Source organism: Lynx canadensis, chromosome D1 (genome assembly GCF_007474595.2).
Source record: "Lynx canadensis isolate LIC74 chromosome D1, mLynCan4.pri.v2, whole genome shotgun sequence".
NCBI lineage: Eukaryota > Metazoa > Chordata > Mammalia > Carnivora > Felidae > Lynx > Lynx canadensis.
In genome coordinates, this window is record NC_044312.2 from 114619511 (window position 1) to 114635025 (window position 15515).

Consider the following 15515-nt stretch of genomic DNA (forward strand, 5'->3'; position numbering starts at 1 on the left):
CCGATCTGTGTTCATGTTTTCTCCAGTTTCTTACAACTGTTTTTTTAGTGTTTGGATTCAAAGAAAGTCCATGCATCGTGGTTGGTTGACAGGTTTTATAACTTTCTCTTTTTTTAACTTTATATCTCGAAATAAAAACTCACAAAAAATTGCAAAAACATCACAGAGAATCCAGTGTCCACTTCAGCCAGCCCCGAGTGGTGACACTGCACACCACTGGGGTGTAAGGGGGTGACGTTGGCACGGTGCTGTTCACCAGGCCACAGACTTTATTCAGCGAGTCCTCAGTCCACAGGCGCTGCTCCTTCTTCTTCCCCCTGCGGTCACACTGATGAAACCAGGCAGCTTCTCCTGTGGTGTCACCCAGCCGTCCTTGTGGTCCAGCCTAGCGTGTTCCTCTGTGTGTCCCGTGAGCTGTCGGCTCTCCTGAGACACTAGTTGGGTCGTGTTCTTCTTATGTGGGGGCAAGACTCGCTGTCGGTGGTGGTGGGCTTCCAGTAGGAGGCTTGCACTGCGGCTGTTGCGACTGGTGTGTGGCGCTCGTGACCACCGGCCGCCCAGAATCGCTGCTTTGTTAGGCGTTGCGCAAAGGCTGTATCTCTGCATCCTTCCTGGTCGGTTAGACGGAATACTTCCGTAAAGAAAACCTTCTCCTCTTCGAACTAACTGGGCAGCTTGAGAAGCAGGATAAATACTCAATCCTTCCTTTTATTGACTGTCTTTCAACATGCAGATTTGTGTTTTTGCCATTTCCGAAGGTAAACAACCAGGTGTTTTGGTAAAAAGTATCGTTAGATGAAGGTTTAAACACTTTTGCGTTTCAGACCATTGGGTTTTCGTCCTGTACGCTTAAATTGCCCCATCCTCGGCCAGGGAATCTCTTCAGGCTTGTCCACAGTCACAGTGACAGTGACCCTACCAACCTCAGCTGCAGCCCCTTGCCATGACAGAAAGGTGCAGCCCTGGAGTCCGTGTGCAGGAGCCCACCTGGCCACCGCAGGGGCACGCACGTGCAGAGGCCACGGTCTGGACATCAGGCGTGCTTTCCGCTTCTGAGCCGGTTACGTTCTCTTGGCCTTTTCAGTGGACAGAGGCAGAAAAGGTGGGAGTGTGGAGCACACGAGTTCTTACGGCTACTTCAGGTCCAGGTTCGGGGCCTCACCTCCGCCTGTGTCCCCACACCACGAGGCCCTTTCTCTGCCATACCACACCCTTGTGCCCGTCCCATGCCAACCACACCAACAAGAGGAACACAGAAAACAGGGACCGCACGTGTGCCGAGGAAGCGGAGGACGGACCCTCGGGCCCTGTCGGCATGAGCCGGTGCAGCTGCCGCGGAGGACAGCGTGGCGGTTCCTCCAAATACTGCAGCTAGAACGAGCGTGTGACCCCTAGCTCCTCTTCCAGGTATTTACCCAAAGAACTGAGAGCAGGGACTCGAGTGGGTATTTGCACACCCACGTTCACAACAGCTGAAACACGGAAGTGACCCCGTGTCCACCGACGGACGAGTGGGCGGACGTAGTCCGTCCGCTCCCTGGACTGTCGCTCGGCCCTGATGAGGACGGATGTTCTGCCACCTGCCACCACGTGGATGGACCCGGGGAACGTGATGCTCACGTGTGATCTTCTCACACGAGGTCCCTGGAGTCTCCAGATTCCCGGAGACAGAGAGTGGACGGTAGGCGTGGGGGCTGGGGGAGAGGCTGGGGGTCCGTGTTTCACAGGGACAGAGCTTCCGTTTGGGAAGATGGAAAGTTCTGGAGATGGGGGGGTGGGGACGGCCACACAACTGTATGAACGTGCTTAGTGCCCCTGAGCTGCACGCTTAAGAGTCGGTGGAGATGGTACTTTTTAATGTGTATTTTGTCACAGTAAAAAAGAAGATTGTTTAGAAATATTGATGTTTTTCTAGCAGTTACTTTATAAAGCCTCCAGTCCTATCCTATCATCTTTTGGCTGTTGCCCTTTGGTCCCCTCACGTGAGAAGTGAGAAACGTCATATTAGCTAGAAGCTTCTGCCCACTCCGCTTCCTCCTATACCCCGTGATTTGGAGCGATGTCTGCTGTTCAGTTGTTGGCTCAGTGTTGGTTCTCAAGATAGAATACCCTTGGTGCTCACAGGGCCGCCCCACGGACGTCCTTGTTAGCACTTCGCTTGCGTCCCAGTCTCCCGGAGAGCATGTTCACACCCACGTGCTGGCTTCACAGCAGAGCGTCCAGGCTGGTTGGGCTGCGTGGGCCTGAGAACTGGCATTTCGGGCAGGCTCCCAGGTGATGCTGCTGATGCCGGTCTGGGAGCCGCTTGAGAAGCAGTGACATTAAGTGCAGAGAGGCCTCGTGGGTGCCGTGGGGCGTGAGCTCGTTTGCAGCTTGTCTGGAGCCTTCACCCAGGTTCGTCCACCTCCACACTGTTGACGTGTGTGGCCGGGTGATTCTCGGGGGACAGAGGGGCGGCCCTGTTGGCTGTGGGGTGTGGAGCCGCAGCCCTGTCCTCTACCCACATCTTCAGATATTGCCAGATGCTCCGCAGGGCAGTATTGCCCCTAGTTGAGAACTCACACTTGAAAGACTGGATGGATGGATATAAAGTCTCTGGCTCACGTTTTCTCACCTTGTGCATCTTTGAGCACACCGTAGCTGTCTTCACTCCGGCAGCCAGAACAGAACACCACAGGCGGGCGGCTCAGACAGCAGACCTTTAGTCTCACGCTTCTGGAGTCTGACATCAAGGTCCCGGGTGATTTGGGTGTTGGGAGGCTGGGGGAGGAGATGTCTTTCTCTCCTTCTAAGGGCACTAGTCCCATCGTGGAGCCCACCCTCACCATCTCATCTACCCCTGATCACCTCCCAGAGGCCGCATGTCCAGACATCATCCCATCAGCAGGTAGGGCCTCAGTGTAGGGATTTGGGGGCGACACCAACATTCCGTCTGTAACAGTGGCCTTCTGATGTAAAGCGTTGTTGTTGGAGTCTGAAGCAAATACAGTTTCCCCTGCACGTAAGCTGGTCTTTCTGTGGAAGGAGCCTTTCCACGTTGTAAGTCTGGTGATGGGGCCATGACACCTTGGTGCAGGTGGCTCTGGTTTGACATGTGCCTCTTCACTGTGTGGATCCAGGTCTTTGTTCTTTTAAGTTTACCCACTGCTTTCACTAAAATGCTTTTTCTGTCTTCCTTTGTAACAGTTTTTAGTTTTTTAAAAAATTGGTGTCTAAATTATAGACAGTATCATGCACAGGTCTTAAGCGTGCAGTTAAGTGAGTCTTGACAGATGTGAATACCCCTGTAGCTTACCCCCTCAAACCCAGAAGGTTCCGTCCTGTACTTCCCAGCCACTTCTCACCATTTCCCTGCTACGTCCCCTCCCAAGACGCGACTGCTATCCTGATTTATTTGCATCAAAGATTAACTTCACCGTTTCCAGAACTTCATATAAATGGAACTGTAGGGTACCTATGTTTTCTTCCTGGCATTTTTTTCCCAGTGTGATGCCTGTGAGGTTTAGCATGTGGATGTGTTTGGTTGCTGAGTGGTATTCATTATGTGCATTTACCATAATCAATCTGTTCTCCTGTTGATGGACTTTGGGGTTGTTCCCGGTGTTTGGCTATTGCGAGCAATGCCGCTGTGAACATTCTGTGTGCCTTTATGTAGATAGATGTGTGTTTTGTTTCTCCTGGAGAAATACTTGGGCACGGACTTACCGGTTCATAGCATAGATGACACATTTCACTTTATGATGAACTGCCGACTGTTTTCTCGAGGAGCTGTGCTGTGTCCCGTTCTCACCGGCAGGGAATCAGAGTTGTGGTCGCTCTGCCTTCATATCGACCCTTGGTGTTGTTCGTGTGTTTAATTTTAGCCAGCCTGGTGGGGGTCTCGTTGGGAATGGACCTAACGTGCCTTTCCCTACTGACCAGTGATGCTGAGCACTTTCTTCTGCGTTTGCTACTCAGACAGCTTCCTTTGTTAAGTGTGCTGGTCTTTTGCCCTTTTTAAGCCCTGGGTTGTCTTGTTATTGAGTTGTAGCACTGCTGTGTATGGTCCGGATGGCAGTGTTTTGCCAGATCCACGTTTGCGAATGTTTTCTCCCAATCTGTGGCTTGCCTGTTCTTAACGGTGTTGTGAGTGGAAGGAGTGTGTTTGGCGGTGGGAGGTGGGGGGGTAATTAAATTTTGATGAAATGTGATCAACTTTTTCTTTTATCATTAATGCTTCATGTGTCCTGACTCATTTTTGCCTGCTCTGAGTGTGGTACAGAACCCCTCCTGAGCTCTCTGTTAGAAGTGCGGTCACTCTGCTTTCGTACTTGAGTCTTCAGCTCGTGCTGAGTTGCCTGTTGTTCGTGGTGTGAGGTAGGGGTTGAGGATTTTTGTTTTTGTTTTTTAATAGGTGTTTACTTTTTGCAGCAATGTTTATTGAAAAGACTTTCCTTTTCCGTAGAATTGCCTTGACATCTTTGTTAAAGTCCAATTGACCACGTTTATTCTTTTTTTTAATATCTGTTTGTGTTGTTAGTAACACAGTTTCTTGAATACTATAGCTTTAAAGTAAGTCTTGAAATTAGTGAGTCCCCCAACTTGATTCCTTTTCTTGCAAGAATGATTTCATTATTGTAAGCCATTTTACATTTCCATATACGTTTCAGAATCACCCTGTCAATTTCTACAAACACATTCTGCTGGGATGGTAATAGGCTTGTGCTGAATCTGTGTTCAGGTGGGAAAATTGACATCCTAACAGCATCGAGGCTTCTAATCTAGGTTGAGGATAGATGTTCTCGTTTGTTTATGTGTTTAATTTTTCTCAGCAACGCTTTGTGCTTGGTAGCAAGAGGCTCTGTACACTTTAGTTAAATCTGTTTCTAAACTTTACAGATTCTGTTGTAAATAACAGTTTTCTAACTTGCATTTTCCATTTGTGTGGTCTTAGTATATCGGAATAAAGTGAATTTTTTTTTTTCAACGTTTATTTATTTTTGGGACAGAGAGAGACAGAGCATGAACGGGGGAGGGGCAGAGAGAGAGGGAGACACAGAATCGGAAACAGGCTCCAGGCTCTGAGCCGTCAGCCCAGAGCCCGACGCGGGGCTCGAACTCGCGGACCGCGAGATCGTGACCTGGCTGAAGTCGGATGCTTAACCGACTGTGCCACCCAGGTGCCCCTAAAGTGAATTTTTATATGTTGACCTTGTATCGTGTGATGTTGCTAAATTTATTTTTCAGCTGTGGCAGACTTTTTTTGCAGGTTCCTAGAACTTTGTGTATATACAACCGTCTTATTTCCCAAGCAAGATGTTCTTTTCCATTCTAATATTTATACCTTTCATTTCTCGTTTGGCCTCATTGCACCAGCTGAGACCATCCACGCAGTGCTGAGTAGCAGTGCTGAGTGAACTTCACTGCCTGGGTCTCAATCTTACCCGCAAGATGTTTAGACTTTTTCAGCTGAATATTTGATCTTCGTATTTAGGTATTTCTGTAGGCGCCCTTTTCCAGTTGAAAACATCCCCTTCTAGTCCTGGTTTGCTGAGGGTTTATGTGAACATTTTGCCGTGTACGGTTTCTGCCTGTACGTGAGAATGATCATGTAATTGAGATGATCGCTTTTTCCCCTTTAATCTGTTAATGTGGTGAATCACATTGATTTTCAGATGTCGGCTAAGCTTGGATGATGAACCTCTCTTGGTTATGCTCTGTTACTCCTGTTACGTATCGCTGGGTTCATTTTGCTACTATTTTCTTCGGGAGTTTTGCATCTGTGTTCAAAGAGGATACTGCTCTGTAATTTTTCTGGTGATGTTTGCATTTTGGCCTCGCTGAATTAGCTGGGAGGCGTTTCCTCAGCTATCTTCTGAGAAAGTGTGTGTAAGAATGGTGTTATTTCTTCTGTGGATTTAGTTGAATTCACTCGTAGCCGTCTGCTTTTGGCATTTCCTTGTAGAAAGGTTTTTTGAATTTTTTAATCGAATTTTTAATCATCAAGTCGAATCTTATATTTGTTCTTCTGTCAGTTTGGGCAACTTGTGTTTGTAAAGAACTTGCCTGTTTCATTTCTGTTGGCACACAATTGTTCCCTGCGGTCCCTGGTCCTCGCAGTGTCTGGGATCTTTAACAACACCTATTTCACCTCTAACATTGGCAGTTTGCACCCTCACGCCCTCCCTCACGCTCTCTCCCCTTTTTGGATCAGTCTGGCCGAGGAATTGATCCATTTTCTTAAGCTTCTGAAAGTTACCTTTGTGGGTTTTTTTTTCCTTGTTTTCTGTTTCATAGACTTCTATTATTGTTATGTCCTTCTTTCTACTTGCTTTGGGTTTAATATGTACCTCTTTACATATTATAACTTATTAAAACTTACAAGTTTTCCCTAAGCCTGGCTTTTTACCTGTATTCTACAAACGTTAATAAGTTATATTTTTATTGTAATCTTTTCTTTTTCACTGTTTAATTTGTTGTTAAGTCTATCCCATAAAAAAGCTTTTTTAAGATTTTTTATTTTATTTTATTTTTGAGAGAGAGGGAGCATCAACATGAGTGGGGGAGGAGTGGAGAGAGCAGGAGAGAGAGAGAATCCCAGAATTCCATTCTGCCAGCGCAGAGCCCAACGCAGGGCTTGATCTCACAACTGACCCTGAGATCACAACTTGAGCCGAAATCAAGAGGATGCTTAACTGAGCCACCCAGGCACCCCCCCCCCCATAAAATTTCATTCTGGATGTTCTATTTTTCAGTTCTAGAAATTTCTGTTTGTTCTTTTTTTAAATTTATAATATTAGAGTCCTAATATTTGTGCTCATTATGTCCATCCTTTTCTGTAAATCCTCGAATCATCGAATGTATGCTGCATCTTTGTTGTGTCTGGGTCTGTTTCTGTTGACTGTTATTTTTCCTGGTTATGGGTTACATTTTTTACTTCCTCACCTGTCTCTGCGTGTGTGTGTGTGTGTGTGTGTTAGACATTGTGGTGGCTAGTGTTATTAGAGCTGGGTTTTGTTGTTCTTCCTTAAAGAATGCCGTGCGTATTCCAGTATGCGGTTCATGTGCTGTTGGTTCAACAGGAGCCTTTTGAGGCTTGGTGAAGCTTTATTAGGGCAGGTCTAGAGAAACCTCCTTCTGAGGCTACTCTAACCTTGCTCCTGGCATGGTTTTGGGTGGAGGCCCCATGGAGCCTCACTGGAGCATCCTCCGTCTCCACTTGGGAGCAGGATGCCTGTTTTCTGCCCTTGCAGCCTTCCAGAACACCCCTTTGGCTTGCGGCTCCCCGTAGCTGCTCTTTGCCAGGCCCCGCGTGCCCTCAGCCGAGTGCTTGGCCAAAGGCTTGCCTGGCTCTGTCCTTCTGTCTGGAGTCCCTTCTCTGGGCAGCCCAGCCCCTCTGGTACCCTACCCTGCACGTTCCAGCAGCCCAACAGCCCCACCTTCAAGCCTTGCCTCCGTCCAAGACTGTGGGGCCTGCGTGGGCTTAGCCTTTCCGCACCCCAGCCTCCAGCAGGTAACTGATGTCTGCTCACCCGTGGGTCCCCTGCTCTCAGGGGCACCGTCCTGAGCTGCCGGCTGCCAGCATGGCATGTTGTCCAGCATCCGAACAGTTGCTTCGTGTATTTCACCCAGTTTGTGGCTGGTGGCCGTCGAGGAGGCCAGCCCAGCACCTGGCCAGCCCTGCTGCCATGGAAGTGAGAGTGTCTTCACTCGTCTTTTGTTTAAAAAACTTTCCGCCCTGCACTTCCAGCCTTGTCGGCTTTGTGCTCCTTCTGGTTTACACTGCATGTCAGAAGCTCTGATTTCTGGTTCTTATTCTGAGTTCTTTTGCCTCTCTCATCTTCCCTTTTTTTGAGTCACTTTGTTTCTGAGATTGTCTAATTTGTTGGGTTACAGTTTTCAGCTGTTTTGTGCGTGTGTGTTTCTGGGGTGTTCTGGTTGTCATCGGGGGGCTTCTTATTCTCTCTTATTTTCTTGTTCTCATTGGACTCAACCATGAAGCTTTTCCCATTTGCATTTATTTATTTATTTATTTATTTATTTATTTATTTATTTATTTATTTATTTAATTTTGAGAGAGAGACCATGCGAGTCAGGCAGGGGCAGAGACAGGGAGAGAGAATCCCAAGCAGTCTCCATGCTGCCAGCGTAGAGCTGATGTGGGACTCGAACCTACGAACCGTGAGATCATGACCTGAGCCGAAACCAAGAGCCAGATGCTCAACCAGCTGAGCCTCCCCCGCGCCCCGGAGCTTTCTTGCACCTTCAGCAGGGGTGCTGGGCTGTTCCCTTTGCTGCCTTCACAGCACGGAGCTCCTTCTGCTGTGGTTTTGACAGAGTGATTCATGACCTGTGGCTGCTCAGAGTTGTCTCACTGTTGCAGGGGGAGCTTATAGACAAGCCAGGGAGGAGGCTGGAGTAATGCACGGGTGACAGACGAGAGTTGGAGGCATCGGGATGAACGCGTGTGTAGCATAATACGCACGCAGACGTGTGTAGGTGAGCACACGCACTTTGCTCTGTCAGCAGAGAGGACCTAGGATAGGAAAGGGCCACCCAAGAGCCAGATCTCGGGTTTTTGTTTTCTCCATTGGAAGGGACCAAGGCTTCTTGGAGAAATGACCAGTTCTAACACAGGGCAGGGAATAGAGAAAGATGAGCTGGTTTCAGCTGCCCAGCCTGCTGGGGCCCCGACCGAGCAGGTGGTGTCATCCCTTCGCGGGGGCTCCACACCTCACCTGCCCGGGGCTGCGTGGCCATCCTGTCGGCATCCCTACCCTGGACAGACAGCAAACGAGTGTGGTGCCTGAGGTCATGCTGACTCCCAGGGTGGCAGTGGGGACGCCATCCTGCCAGGGCAGGAGAGGCTTTTTTTGCCCTGCCTCACTGGTGACTGGAGCTCTGCTGGAGGTGTCCTCAGCTGTGCCCGGGCAGAGGTTGCCTTTCGCTGTCACTGAGCTGTCCTCTTGGTGGTTTTGGAGTTGCCGCTGGGTTGAACTTGGACAGATGAGAAGGTCGGCAGGGCCCTTTGTGGGATGTGGCCTTGGTGGGCGGAGGGCAGAGCTGAGCCTGGGCATACAGGTGCAGGGGCCTGGCAGACCTGTGGCTGTGCTCCATGCTGGCTGGGGCTTGTCCGCGGGCACGGGGAAGGGCTGTCACTGTCACTGTGGTTGGAACTGAAACCAGGGTTGAGCAGATGTTTGATTTGTCAGTACTTTGTGGCCTCCTGCGTATACAACAGCTACAGAGAAGTTCTTGGGCACACAGCTTCTCTCACCCTCCTAGGAAGGTGTTCTGGATGTTTCCATCCAGGTCTGCCCTCCAGGAGCAGCCTCTGCCCAGTGCGAGCTCGGTGCCTGCCCCGGATGCCCTGGAAGCCAGCCAGCTTTATCTTTCCAAGGCTGTATGAGTGTCGGTGCGCCACAGGCTTGTGCCCATGCTCTGCAGGTGTGCGGTCAGCCTGTCCCCCCACCCCCACCCCCACCCCTGCCCCAAGCCATGCCTCCACCGGTTTCTTGTCTCAGCTGGGCTGGGGTCAGGCAGGGGCTGTGTGTTGGCCCCAGGAGCACATGGGGCAGACCTTCTGCCTGCTCTCTGTCTGAAGGGCCATGTGGTGCCACCCTGGGGCCTCGCTGATGGGTCCTCCCAAGGGCTGTGCCCCTCCCCGCAGCAGTGGCCTTGCCCCACACAGCGCCCGCAAGGCGCCACTTTGAAAAGGCCATCGAGACACTCCCTCACTTAACCAGACTTGGCCAGCCTTCGCCTGTAAAAGGAGCAGCTGTTCCTTTCTACCAGGCCAGAGTCCTCCTTTCTCTCCCTGCGTGTCCTCATTGGCTGGTCTCCGGGAGGGAGGGAGGGAGGGAGGGAGGGAGGGAGGGAGGGAGGGAGGAGAGAGCAAGGAGGGCGCGGCTGTCCCGTGCCAGTGCCGCGGCTCCTGCTTTCCCTCCCCGTGTCTGCACTGCCCCATCATGCTTGGAGACCACAGCAGTCTCCCCGCAGACCGAGCTCTGCTCAGCCAGCCCCCCAAAACTGGACTCAGCTGCAAAATGGTGCTTCAGGCAGTCGGCAAAGTGCTCAGGTGAACGGGACGGGCCAGTGGGGGTGGTCTGACCGTCCCCAGTCCATATCCCAGGGTTCAGCCTGCGGAGCAGTGGCGGTAATCGTCCACTAAAGTGCCGGTGGCAGGCAGCCGCTGGCAGGGCGTGGGGCGGCCAGCTGGATCTGGTCGGGAACTTTGTTTGGAGTCCAGTCTTCCCTAAATGCCTGCACTTCCTGCTGCTTGTGGGAGGCAGCTCGCTCACTTGACAGAGTGGCCCCGGAGGATGTGGATGAGGACAGGGGGCCCACCAGTGACCCACCTCCCTCTCGGTGGTTAACCACATTTGTGACCATGGAAGTCCTGCCTTGCCCCCTCCCGAGCCTGCCGGACGGGTGCTTCACCCCCGGTAGGGTGTCCTGCCTGTTGGCCGTAGGCAGGATGACCGGATCCTGTCCATGAGTGGCCTTGTCCAGAGACCTGACGTGGGCCACGGCTCTCCGCTGTGTGTGTGTTGGGGGGGGGGGGTGTTGCCAGAAAAGCCATTTTTGCGAGCTGTTTAAATTTATTTTTCTGACCTGCAGAAGGGTTTAGAGAAAGCCAGTGCAGTGCATGTCTGCGTCAGAGTAGGTCTGTTTCGGGCGTTGGGTAGAGCAGGTGCGGCCTGCCGTGTGAGAGAGCCTGGGGCCGGGAGCGGGCGGAGCGGCCAGGAGGGCCAGTGAGCAGCAGTGGCCTTCCTGACCCCCAGAGATGGGCTGTTCTGCGCTCTCAGGGGTTAGGAGCACAGCCAGAGTCCGTGCCCAGAACGTGTCACAGTCGAGACTCAAATCCAGTTTTCTTCAGTGTAATCATCTTGCCTTTGCCTGAGACTTCAGTGGGTCATAACTTTTAAAACTCAAAGCGAGTGCCTCTTGCTTTTCTGTTCTGTCTTTAGCTGTAACTAAACTAAGCAGGCCTCTTGGGTGAGGGTGTGACTGCTGGTGGTCATCGCGGAGTGACCGATCCGACCTTCCGTGGGCACCTCTGCTTTCCACCCCCCTCTTCCACAGCGGGTCACGAGTGTGCCGCACAGGGAGGACCCCGGCGAGTTACAAGTAGAAACCAGAGATCCAGCCCGTTAGCTGCCCGAAGCTGTCCTTCTGTCACATTAAGGTGTGAGATCTGGAAACGTGGCCAGGTTGTGGGTGCTCTCCTCCAGAAGTTTGGCTCCGATCCGGAGCAGCGCCCGTCCCTGGCCTTGTGCAGGGACCACGCGGGTGCCCACGTGCGTGCCATGGTGAGGGCCGAATGCTGAGGTGGGCTCCACAGAAGACAAGAGGCAAGACCGACCCTGCTGAGTCTCTGCGTGCACTTGCGGCAGACTGGAGGCCGACCCATTCTCACGGCGGGGGGAGGTGGGTCTGGGAAGACCTCACAGTAGAGGTGACGACTCAGCCAGATTAGAGGAAGAGCACTTACTTCACAGAGTAGCAAGAGTTAACGTTGAACTCTGAGCAGCGGCCACACCGTGGCTCAGACAGCACTCGGGCACCTGGCGCACGTGGACGCTGGGTCCGGGGTGTCTGCGTGCTTTTCTCAGTCTGCCGTGGCTTTTCCCCTCTCAGTGGGTCTCTTGTTCTATAGGGGATACGAAGGCTCGTGAAAGCTTGCTCTGTTCGGGGGTGCGGACCGCCGGGCAGTTAAACCGAGGAGGGAGACACCCTGCGGGTCCCTCTCGGCAGCCTCAGGCTGGCCGTGGCCTGTGGGGACTCGGGGGTCCCATCCCAAGCTGGGTCTTCCCAGCTTTTGGTTTCCAAGGCTCGGTGACAGGAAGGGGGTTACAGGGGCCCCAGGGCCAGTGAAGATCAGCAAGGACACGATTCAGGAGGGGCGTCTCCACACGTCACGGTGGTTTTCGGGCCCCACGCCAGGCCCGCCACGTCACAGTCTTGAGGGTAGGCAGTGCTGCTGAGCCCCAGTGCTTTCACTGTCCCGGGGTTGAGGGGCTTGTGGGAGGAAGGTCCCCTGTGTGTCTGGCCCTGGTCGCAGGCCCGTGTGTGCCCTGGCCGTGTGGGGTGACAGGGCTGTCAGTGACGTCCCTGCCGAGCCTGCGCCCTTACCGCCGTCCCAGGAAGGAGGTCGGTGCGTTCCTGTGCCCTCGGCCCGGAGGCCGCCCTTGCTTCCCCCAGCATGCCACCCCAGGTGGCGGCGTCTGTCAAGCCTGCGCCCGGGAGCTGAGCCTCTGAGCCCGTGTGCCTCCCTCCTGCACGAGGCTGCCGTGGGGGGCGGCGGGCTGGGCCCAGGGCGGTCAGCACCCACTTGTGCTGCTCTCTCCATGCGCCCCTGCTTTCCCAGACCGCCGTCAGCACCGTCTGTGTCCGTGCAGCACTTCCTGGGGGCCTCTACATGCCGCAGGTCCACCGTTCACACACCCGCAGGTTCCTCGTGATCCTGCTCCCCCACCCCCAGACCTTTGGCCTGCATCCCGGGAGGCTGCCTCTAGACGGGGCTGCCTCGGTCATCGTGTCCCCTCCTCCGGGGTCTCCATGCTTCCCTTGACTTCCCACGGGGGTCCCTTCCTACACCTGCCCTGCCTCCTCCCAGCCACATCCTTAGCCGTCTCCGGGTACCAGCGTCCAGTGAGCACTTCGGGGGCCAGACTGGGGCACAGTAGGCTGAGCAGGACTCTGAGGAAAGAAGGGGTCTCCCTCTGTCCTGCCCTTCTTCCCCTGGCTCTCTCCCCTCGCCAGGCGCTGCTCTGTGCCCGGGGACCACCAGCCCCTTGCCCCAGCATGGCTGAGGGCTTGAGGACGCCTCCCGTGTTCAAACCTCACAGCTGCTTGTGGCTCCTTTCGGGTGTGGCCGGGCAGCCAGGGCATTACCGCGTCTGCCCGTGGGGTCCAGCCCTGTGCGTTGTTGAGCTGACTGCTGGTCGCATTGGCATGGGACACCCAGTGTCCCCTCAAATCCAGCCCCAGGTGTTCTTGGGCAGCTGGGGCTTCCTCACGATGTGTCTGTGTCCCTAGGGCAGACTCCTCTCCTGTGGCTGACAGATGCCTCCCAGCCTGTTGGGCAGGCATCACCACATGGATGGATTACATGTCATTGCCAGGCTACACACAACAACCTCGGGAGCCTTCCTGGTGGCACCAGTGGTGTGACATTGGAAAGGAAGTGTGTTAGGCCAAGCATGTGGGCAGAGGGACATGTGTGGAGTATGGGGACTCCTGCAGAGGTGGGACAGGTCATCCCAGGACACTCCACAGGTGCCAGGAGTAGTGGAGGGTGCACGGTGAGGCTGGCGGGCAGGCACCCACTGGGGTGAGGAGACACCGGGAAGACGTGCTCCATAGGGCCTGGGCCCCTCCCAAATGGATGACCAGCCTCGGAGCGCAGCCGCTGGACCCGGAGCAACGTGCAGGGTTCCGTCGGGGGCTCTCTGCCTGTGCCTGTGGCCATACTCTTCCCGAGGTCCCGGCAGGCCCTGTGGCGAGCCGAAGCCTGTGTCCGCCTTCTGGTCCCTTCAGTGCAGCTCCGTGCCAGGGCCTCAGACTTTCACTGTAGTTGTGGGCGTCCCAGCGAGCAGTAGGGGGGAGAGCCAGAGAGGAGGAACCCAGCCGTGTGGTCCCTGGGCAGACCCCTGGGCCTTGGCCAGACAGAGCCGGCTCCAGAGCCCAGTGCCCGTGGGGTGGGGAGCACAGGGTCTCGTTTTCTCCACCGATGTGGCCATAGGGACAGAGGACAGGTACCAGCACGGTGTCCCATGTAGCAGCCTGTTCTACCTCGAAGGCCACGAGGTGTTTTCTGAAATCTTGCGCCTGCTGCTGTTGGCGGCAGAGGAGTGGGGCTGGGTCAGGGCCACTTGTTGGCCAGAGGGGCCAAGTGTCTTGGCAGTGGGCGGGACACAACTTGGGGCGGGAGGGACCTGTCGTGGCTGGGCTTGTGGGCCCCTCCTGCACAGGCCCTGCCGGCACAGAGGCCCTGCGGGTCCCCAGACGAGCCCCAGACACGCTTGTGCCTTCGTGCTGCGCCCTTTGGGTCACAGCCCATTGTCTGCTGTCTGCTCGTGGGACTGAGGGGAAGAGGACTCGGTCCAGGGGTCCCAGGCCAGCCCTGGGTGGCGATGACAGTGAAACCAGGGGGAACCGGCTTGGAGAGGTGGAGCTTGGCGGGCCTGCTCTGCGTCTGCCTGTTTGTTGCAGGGGAACAGGTTCAGACAGCAGCAGGTGAGAAGGGCGAGGAGGCCGAGGCCTTCTGACCACGCGGGTCACAGCCCACATCCTCCCGGGGCTGCCTGCCTGGCCCTCCGCGACTCGGCCCACAGGGGCTCCCAGGCTCCCCTAGAAATGGACTCGCCAGCATGAGGGCGCCACGCCCTTCCTAAGGCAGTGTCCGCGAGCGGGCCTGTGTGTGACCCCAACGACTTCCTGCACCACACCGGTTCCTGCTGCTCCTCCCATGTCTGCTTCTGATGCGTGGTCCTCGAGTCACTTGGTGACATGGCTCCTAAATGGCAGGGCAGGGAGGTGCTCAGACAACTGGCTCTTGCCCCATCCCTACACGTGTGATCATAGGACCCTCTAGACCCGGGGATCGAGGCCCGGCATCTGTGGTCGTAGCCGGGTGAGTCCGCGTGAGGCGCGGGCAGGTGTGCGCGTAGAGCACAGGTGAGGGGTTGGGGTCAGGTGGGGCCTAGACGCAGGGTGGAGAACGTGCCCAGCAGGTGGATGTTCGGTGGTGGGGGTGGGGGTGGCCGGAGCAGAGCTGCACGGGTTGAAGTGCCTCCCGTGGGCCGGGCCCTCGTGCCTGGCGCTCTGGGCACAGGAGATCTTCCAGGTGACGCAAGGCTTCCTGACAGGGTGGCATGTGACTCAGTAGCAGAGACTAGGGTCAGGAGAAGGGCAGGGGGCAGGGAGTGAAACGGCCCTTCCCACGCCCTGCTGGGGCATCTGAGGGCAGCAGCAGAGCTCCTGGGCTCCCTGAACCCTCCAGGACCCGGTCTCCCTCGACACATTCTGGGGAAGGGTGGGAGCCTCGCTCTCCCAGGCCAGGGGACCACAGGGCCCTGTGAAGCGCATGTCCACACTTGTCCCCAGTGAACAGCCCCACCCCACAGTCCCCTGGGCAGGGACCCCTGAAGTGCTCACTGCAAGTGTGTGTGTGGGAGAGAGACAGAGACCTTCACGCCTCTGCTCCAGCCTTGGCCTGCTCAGGCAGGGCTCGGAGCTCCGGTCGGGGGGGGTCTGTCCCGCCCTGTCCCCAGGACGCTGTGGCCCTGCGTGGCATTGGCCACTCCCAGTGGTGCACCAGGAGGCTGAACACACGTCGCCTTTTAAGGAGAAGATTTGCTGAGAAGCTGAGGGAAAACATCTCCCTGGCATTCGGGGAACATATTTCCTTCCTGTTTCTCTTAAATAAACCACCAGCGACTTTTCAAAACAAGAAGAAAAGGACAAGGTCAGGGAGCTGCAGAGACCTTTCACCCCTGCTCCTAGCAGGGCTGGCAGGGGGAGGGATGCAC

General features: G+C 54.9%; 1 protein-coding gene across 7 annotated transcripts in view; it reads left to right on the forward strand.

Moving 5' to 3' along the window:
- The window catches only part of MOB2 (MOB kinase activator 2), a 74758-nt gene that overhangs the window by 48457 nt on the left and 10786 nt on the right, over positions 1 to 15515 (forward strand). Inside the window, exon 1 of one of the 7 annotated variants that reach the window (XM_030331369.1) lies at positions 791 to 1681. The exons of 4 other annotated variants lie outside the window; for them this stretch is intronic. Coding sequence is in view for 2 of the 3 variants with exons in the window: in XM_030331363.1 (XP_030187223.1) it covers positions 14505 to 14617 (113 nt within the window). In the remaining variant the exon portion in view is untranslated. Of the gene's footprint in view, positions 1 to 790; positions 1682 to 9932; positions 10058 to 14489; positions 14618 to 15515 lie in introns of those variants that run through there. 2 more of the 7 variants (XM_030331364.1, XM_030331363.1) reach the window with 2 other exon arrangements.